The sequence below is a fragment of the Eucyclogobius newberryi genome, unplaced genomic scaffold (assembly GCF_026437365.1).
Source record: "Eucyclogobius newberryi isolate DKJ021-1_F unplaced genomic scaffold, fEucNew1.0.hap1 SCAF_22, whole genome shotgun sequence".
NCBI classification, from domain to species: domain Eukaryota; kingdom Metazoa; phylum Chordata; class Actinopteri; order Gobiiformes; family Gobiidae; genus Eucyclogobius; species Eucyclogobius newberryi.
The window spans coordinates 13,993,063-14,001,732 of record NW_027315857.1 but is presented as its reverse complement, the minus strand read 5'-3'; the positions used below and the strand labels follow the sequence as shown (position 1 = coordinate 14,001,732).

Below are 8,670 nucleotides of genomic sequence, written 5' to 3'. Positions count from 1 at the left end.
ACAGGAAGTTGAAGCCCACAAAGGGCAGGGTGATCTTTGCAGCATTACTCAAATAAATGTGACCAACATTTGAACTGTGTGAAAGTGAAAACAGAAAAGAAAGTTTTGTTTTACAGTAAATGCACCAACTTCTAATACAAACCCTAATTTCTTAACAAATACTAGTACAGTGGATCCTGGAGTACAACTATAGGCTCTTACTGTAACTTTTTTTCCAAACTGCTTGCACTGAAACACCAGATTTGAATGATTAACGTGCTATTTTCTCCACCATCCGGACATGAAATAAACCACATTATTTAAATTAAGCTCTTTAACGGTGCGTGCGCTCGTGCCAAAGTGGGCGTGGCCTTTCCCCCAAGCACGGAGAGAACGGAAACGGGCAGCGTCAAAGCGCGAGGCGTGAACTCCAAACAGTCAACACATCAGAGAGGTGCCGCGGGACGGGACGGGACAGGGACGGGACAGTGACGGGCTACAATGATGCGCTCTGTCCGCACTCTTTCACGCGGTACGTAAAGGACGCACCGCGCGGCACCACCTGACGCACCCGCGCGCCTCGCGTCAGGTTCGGGACCGCGTGCGTGTGTGTTGTCGACCCGAAGTGTGATTTAGTTGAACTTTTGGTCATGTGTAATGTTGTTTTTTGAGAAAATGAAAGTAAAATAGAAGTCTAATGAGGTGAAAAGTTTGCATATGTATGTGTTTCTTATTTTCATAATTCAAAGTTTTATACATTTTATATTAAACACAATCAAAACGTGACAAAAAAAAAACTACAAAAACAAAACAGTGAGGTGAACCACAAGTTGATGCCCCAGTTCATAACATTTAATTTGCAATGCCATTTTTGATTTATTGTTGTTGCCCAGTTTACTCAATAACGTTTATTTCCCCTGACTGCAAACAGGTGTCTATGTATATGCCTGCTTAAAACGTATTGTCCAGTTCATGTTTTTCGAACCAGGAATTGTAGAATACGAATAATTATATGGACTTTGTTCCATTGTTGGCATTGTGAGGCACGTTCCTGTGTGTGTTTGCCTGTAAAAAAGGGCGTGCTTTCTGTGTGACTCACCTTTCTCAGTGTAAACCCTCAGCTGCTGCTTGGACGCTCGTGCCTTTTTATGGGTGGCAGGAGCACATACTTGCACATACACTATAAACTACACGCATAGTGAACGTTGTCGCACGCACGACCTGTCACTCATTGTCTATATTTATGACGTGTCCAATTATTCAAGGCGTTTGCTGCTCCTCTCACGTCTGCAGACACCGGCACCTCTCACATCCCCTTGTTCCCAGGCTGTATATTGTGCATCAGACTGTGGGTTTGTGCGCTGGGCAGATGCAAGCGGATCAGAAACACCTACACTACCTGAATATCGTCCGCGAGGCCAGTGTGCGATGCTTTGGATGTGTTTTTTTCTTCATTTATGTGCTGAAGGGGAAAAAAAGAAGCAGAAATGTGCAAAAGGCCAGGTCAAACGATAGCACCAGCGTGTGGCGGCGTTGGATTTGAGCCAAATCAAGTCTCTACACATCAACACACGAGGCCACAGACTGCCCACTATATTGAATTTCTACTACACCGATCTATACAATTTATTTCGTTTCAGCCCAGCCTCTGCGGTCGCCTAGTTTTTGAATAAAAGTGATAAGCAAACTCTTATATTCGAAGAATAAAGAGGCCTTTACAGTGTCTCCTCGCTATAAATAAAAATAGGGAACTCATGGGTAGAAAATATGTGGTTTGTAAATGTCAGTTGCAGTTCTTCATTGGACATGAATACCACATTGGAAGGTACAAACTACATGCACTGCGCTGTCAAAGCAGAAGTGGCACTTGAAGCGGTGTGAGGTCAACTGACTAGATGTAGATAAGATATAGTTGAGCTGCGAAGTGGCAGAAACGAGGACGGAGCATCATTTTCGGTCTTGAACACGCACGGCGACGAGATAAAACGTTATTAATTCGTGTGTGTTGAGAAATTCAAGGTTATTCGAGTATCGGCATGTCGTTTCCACATAGTTGGTTATTGCTTACAGTTTCCTGCGCTGCCAGACAAAAGAGGTGTTGCAAAAAAAGCTGTCAAGAGCCACTACCCTTGTCACACTCGAGTCAACTTGCTATGTTTCTAGGATGAGCGGAAAGTGTGAACTTGTAGTGGTGAGACGCATCTTATTTTGTATTTTTTATTTATCAACAGTATAGTATTTTATTTAGTTGTGATGAAGAGAGACAACATCGGCAACATCGACAAACGCCACTAACATATCACTTATTTTGAATGATTACACTTTAGGGATGTCGCAATATTAAATTTTACTGTTACATTGAGGAGAAACGTCACGGTTTAACGATTATTCACGATTATCAGAGCGTGAGAAAATAAAAATGAAACCCTTAGTTTCATTCTTGTACACCACTGTTCCATTAATACTTGACCAGCTTTATTCACATTTTTTCAATGCAAAAGTAAAGTTATTGTGACATAAACCTCCACATAAAACTCATTTTGGGATCCAAATTGAATAGGGATTACATAATTTTGCTTTTAAAATAGTCACGATTATTAGTTTTTAGTTGTTACGTTTATATTGTGACCTGAAAATCTTGACATCCCTTGATTACACTGCACATTTCTGTTTGTTTATTTTTTTTATTTTTTTTGCTATTTTATATTCTAATTTTGCACACATACTTAATAGATAAATCGCAATCAAATTGAAATCTCAATTTTGAATGGATGCAAATCGCAAGGAACATAATTTCTTCCACAAACAATAAAATATCCTGTCATATTCTGGAAAAAAACTGCTAAGCCTAAAGACAAACATGTTATTATTTCATTATTTGTACAATTATTAAAACATAAATTGCAGGATCAGAATCTGAAAAAGGTTTATTGTTATTGTTGGTGAACAAAATCCACTCGGAACTGGCTATTTTTTAACCACTATTTTACTAAGATCTTCTAGTCAATATTTTGCCTGTTTCTGTGTTGCTTTTATGTTGTAATTATTACATCAGTCTGTCAATAATCCTAATCTTGTTTTGTGTCTTCACAGGCAATAGCTGCCCATAGTCCACTTAAATATACAGGTCCATAATCATCCGTAAAGATTTTCGTCATCTTCTCCAGTTGTTCTCCTAAAATGAGTCGGTGATCACTTCAGAATCATGTCCGAGCCCGACCAGGCCCTCGTGGACTGGCTCTCGGCGCTGCGCCTCCCTCAGTACTCCCTCTACTTTCATCATGGAGGCTACCGCACTCTGGACGACTGCAGCGCGCTCACCGACCATCGCCTCCTGGAGCTCGGCGTCTTCCCCACCGGTCACCGCCGCCGCATCCTCCGCAGCCTGGAGGCTCTGGGGCTGGTGCTGGGCGAGGACGAGGACGACGAGCACCGACCCAGGGGGCGGAAGCCGGTGCCCAACCCAAGGCACATATTCAGGGATAAAACGAGGGGCGCTTCTTGTCTGCACCCCCAAACAAGTGACAAAAGTGAGTGCAATTTGAAAGGGAGTCTAACTTTACCCCCCGGAGCTGGACTCGGGAGGGAACGCAACGAGGACGCGGCGCCGCTGGAAATTCCACAGCCGGCGCCCAGAGATCCTCAGAACATTGGCCTCTGCTACGCCCCGCGCCCGTCGTTGAGCAGTAGCAGCGACTCCTTCTCGCTCTCCGAAACGCCGTCAGACTGGGAGAGCGTCCCGCCCCCCGCAACCGACGGCGCCGAAGTGGCCCAAACGCAGTCGGACGAAGATGTTTCCTGTGAAATGGTAGAGAACTCCATTTATGAAGCACATCCCGGTGTTCTGTCGCCTAAAGGTCCTCGCCCCACGCGCTCCTATCGCCTGAGGCACCGGCCTGTCCCTGAGATCCCAAGTCTTGTCATTCTCCCGGACCTTATACAGGACAGGTACATGGAGAATTGTGCCGTTTGTTTTTTGCGTGTTAGTTTAAACCTGTACAAATATTATAAAATCGAGTTGGTAGTTCATGTAAAACTCTTAATACTTTGTAAACAGAATGAGCTTCTCCATTTGGAATGCCAGAACCTACAACTAATACCAGTTTTTAACACTCTCTACTTGGCGTTCCATGATATGACTGTAAATGACAGTTAATGCTTCAGTTGCTATTGTTGTTGTTGAACGGGTCTCTTTAAATATTTGGCATTTCGTGGCGGGGCGGGACTGTAACGTTCCATGTTCCCGAGCCCTAAACTGAACCAAAAAACTGTTCCTGAACCTAGACCCAGCCGTAGCCTAATACTGAAACAATATATTGTCAAAGATAAACATTTGCCTCGAACATTTGACATAATTAGAATGCCAAAAGCTCCACCCCTGGAACCAAATGCCACATGTTTAGGGACTCTTTTACAGCGTTAACTCACACCAGGTAAAATGACTGAGAGCTCATTCTCATTTATAAACATGACACGACTCCCGTTCCAAATACACTTATTGAAAGATTAAAAAGATCAACAGTTGACTGACAGCCCTGATAAACGAGGGTTACATCACGCTGGGCCCCTGGTGTAAAATATAATGTAATAAACTTTCATTTGGGACGTAGATGAATCACTTTTAATCGTTTACATGATACCGTGTCGTTCATTATTTGAGTTATTCATCACCATTAGCTCCAGTGAAATGACGAGTCTATTATAAGATCGAGTTATTTACTTGTCACTGCTTTGATTGACAGTGCGCGTAGAAACTCGGGAGCAAACTTTTCAACCAAAAATCTTAATTCAGTGGCGTGTTCGTGTGATTTTAAGCTACTTTCTTTTTTAACCCCCTCCCCGTCCCTTCTCAGGAGCGCAGCGCTGACGCAAGCCCCGAGTCCCGAACACCTAACCAGCTTCGACGGTCCCAGCGGCGCAAACGGCATACAGAAAGGTACACGCAGTCTTTCAGCCGCGCGCGCTTCATCTCCGCCATGAATATTTCATTCGGCGGCGGAGTCGGGCGTCGGCGGTGCTGTTGTTTGCCCGGATGAAAGCGGCTGAGGGGGAGGGGGGAGCGCGTGGGCGGGGCCGGCCCGTGTGCGTCGTGGGAAACGTTTCAAGCGCACGCCTCGCAGGGAATAGACGCTCTCACGTCTCGTCCCTCGGCTAGACCTCGGCGTGTAAATTCTGCGGCCCGGCTTCCCAAACTTATACATGTTTTTTAGCCCGTAAACTTTTTTAACGACTTAAAGGCTCGTTGTATTATATTTTCGTGCACCGCAAACGGATAAAATGACTTGAATTCACAATCTTAATCTTGGTTTGAGTAGTTTTGATGTGTCGTACCGAGCTGATAAAACTTGTCTCTGATCTGTTTAAAGATGATTTAATAGGGATGTCACGATTTCAAATGTTAGTTTATCGATTATTGGGAGAATAAACATCATGATTTAATGATTATTTGAGATAATTGACACCGCGAAGAATGAAAAAATCCTACATTTTCTTCCCTTCATGTTCTCTTCATACATCACCGCTCCTCAATATGAGACCCGCTTTATGACATAAAAATCTAAATATAAAAGCATTTAGGTTTACTTTTTTGCAGAAAGGACTTCATTTTGCTGCTAAAATTGTCACATTTCTTTTAATCAAACTAAAAAAGACCTTATGTAGGTCAAACATTTTCACTTTTTTATAAATATAATTTTTTTTGTCTTAATTTTATTTCTAAAAATCTCACAATTTAAATTTTTTAGTCTTTTATGATTATTTTTTCACGATTATTGATTAACCTAATAATCTTGTCATGCTGTAAGTGACATTTTCTTAGCTCATTGGCAAATAATAATAATCATGGTTCACATTTCATCAAAACTACCCACTCAAAGTAAGACAATAAATAATCAGATTTCAAGTCATTGTAATTAATCCAGCTACAATTTTTTCGCAGCACAAGACACACTTTTCAGTTTAATCACACATATATTTTGTTTCACATTTAATCATAGGGATTTAATTGCATCCCATTCAAGAGCATCATTAGCGTTCTTGATCAGCTGCGTCTGTGATGTTACAAATGAGCTGCTTCTGGCTCCAATTCCTCTCCTTTTTATATCAACATTATTTTTACTCTTCAGCTCCCTTTAGCGCTGGTTTTTTTGGCTCCCCGTCTCGCGCTCGTCTCGTGCACCTTTGCCGCAGCGGTCTCCTGGTACAGCCTGTTTCCCCCAACTTTCTCCTCTGCGCCGAACACGAGCGGGAGTGGAAAAACTACAGAGGAGAAAAGGCAAAAGTTGGGAGGAAGGAAGAGGAGAAGGATGCTAAACAGGAAAAAAGGAGACGAGACGGTCCCCGAACTGGGATCGGGGAGCACATCTAGCAAGTCAAATCTCTGCAGTGAGGGGCAGGAAGGAGTTTATTTGACATATCGGCTTTATATATTCCTATTTGATGAGTTTATTCCTAGTGGGATTGAGAGCGTGGTCCCGCTGAAGCACGTTCAAAGAATATTGATAGTTTCTTCATTTCATATTTGCTGACTGGTCAACAACAAGACAACATGGTATCTTTCTTGCACCCTTTTAGTATAATGTTGAGCAAGACTTCATGGCGACGTTAAGAAAGCACGATTATTTTGTGTTGAAAATGTCTCGTTTGAATCGCAGTTATTGTAGAATCTCCTAAATTGTCACTGCGTTTGTAGCCCATTCCCTAGAAACAAAATGGAGTTTGAACTTGATACGCTCATCCTTTCTCTACGTGTCACCTGATTGCACAGTTCCGTCTGAGTTTGGCTTGAGACGCAGCCGTGTGCAATGTAAAATGCAGCAAAACAAAGAGTAATCGCAGAAAAATCCTTATCGGTGTTACTTTTATGATGTTTTGGCCCGCTCCCGCCTCTCGTCTGCGTATCTGCGGGTCGTCCGGGTTACGGGAGTCTGGGTTGGAGCAGATAAAGGAACAGCAGGACTGAAGCTGCCGCCGGGTCGACCCTGGGGATGGGCCGCAGTGGAGAACAGTGGTGCCTGATGGTCCGCAGAGAGACCGCTCCAGGCCTGAAGGTCGACCGATACATGGTGATTGATCGTCCTTATGTGGGACGTGGGCTTGTCCGCAGTGATGTTATTTGTATTTAGAGATGGGACGTGTGTCGACATTTAGATGATCTGTTGTTTTGAAGAATATTTAGTAAAAAATGCTACAAAAAGAGCTGATCAAAAACATAAATGAATTAAATGTTCAGTTGTAGATTAAGAGATTAAACCGACTTTGGACAAGGTGGGACCGTTACTGTAAATGTTCTGTGCTGCTTATGTTCTTTTTAATTTGTCTATGTCTTGTCTTGTTCCATGTTTTGTGTTTTGTGTTGTTTTTTTTATTGAAAAAAAACCCAAAAACGTTAATTTGTAAACGTGTTTATGAGGTGATATTTCTGCACTTTTGTGATAAATTTAATTGATATTTCAAACTTTTCGGATAATTAAACCTCATACTACGTTTACAGAGGCGTTCGATACCCAAAAAATCTCAAGATATTCATTTGTATCAATAATGATCACTCCTATTTGTCTGTAATTATAACAATTACAGAGTGAGTCATATGTCTGAATATATTAAAAAAAAAAAAGTTTATTGATTGAAAGAAACATCTCTATATTTTAGTTTCAATCAGTCAAATGTTTCACAAGTGTAGAAATATTCCTTTATAGTTCATTTTCCCTTATCACATCTTTTGTCACTTTTGATTATTAGTCCTATCACTTAAAATGGAGCGCCATCGAATCTTCGCCATCGAATATGAATGGTCCTAATCAGCAAATCTTACTGACTGCAATTATTTAAACCCTTTGCAACTCCCACAATATCCTCTTATTATGTATAAAATCTGTTTATTCTAGCTGTAGTTTAAACCAACACGTTCTGAAATGTGACCCTTCTTTAGTCGAGCAGTTCATTTGCTCCTGGACGATTTAAAAATGTGCACTTTCAAATAGAAATCAAAATTGAAATTACAATGTCCGAAAAATCGCACAAAAGATACAAAACCGTTCAGCCTGACTTCAAACACTTATTTTTCGCCTCGTCGATAGTACACGACGCGAATTCTCCCGCCTCGTTGTGTCTGCCGTTAAACCTTGGACGTAGACTTTACTTGTATTAGATTTATAGGCGGATTTACGCGTCTTAACTCCGCTCTCCTCGTTTTGAAAGGCTTTGTATCTTGTCCTCTGTCATCGCGCGGACCCCTGCGCCTGTGTGTGCGTGCGCTCCACCTCACAGCGCCGCCCTCTGCCCCCCTCAGTCCCCGGGAGAGAGCCGTGTCATCTTTCACGCTGACAGCCCGTAGCCCACGCAGGGTGGCCGCGGGTCTCCAGACTAATAGTGTCTGGCCCCGCTCTCTCCTTTTCTCTCCTCTTCTTCTTCTTCTTCTTCTTCTTCTTCTTCTTCTCCGCGCTCGCCAACCGCCGATCAAGACCACCCCCCCCCACAGATGAGTCAGAGAAACGGCCTTGGCACTGACTCGTGTGCTCAGATCAGACCCAAAACAATCCCACTCCCAGTTGGCACGGGGATAAGCACGCTAAACATTTAATTGGTTTGCCGCGCGCTCGGATCAAGAACTGGCGCATTTTCCCACAAAGTTGTTTCAATCAAAGGCAGCTTAACATTCATTTAGATTTAAGCGTAGCAATCCTTTTACGT

At 42.6% G+C, this 8,670-nt stretch overlaps 1 protein-coding gene across 1 annotated transcript in view; it reads left to right on the top strand.

Moving 5' to 3' along the window:
* The first annotated feature begins 3,119 nt into the window (after positions 1-3,119).
* Positions 3,120-8,670, top strand: part of arap2 (ArfGAP with RhoGAP domain, ankyrin repeat and PH domain 2) — a 120,450-nt gene continuing 114,899 nt past the window's right edge. Inside the window, exons 1-2 of the mRNA XM_072458669.1 lie at positions 3,120-3,927; positions 4,833-4,915. Coding sequence (XP_072314770.1) covers positions 3,185-3,927; positions 4,833-4,915 — 826 coding nt within the window. The 5' untranslated portion in view covers positions 3,120-3,184. The remainder of the gene's footprint in view (positions 3,928-4,832; positions 4,916-8,670) is intronic.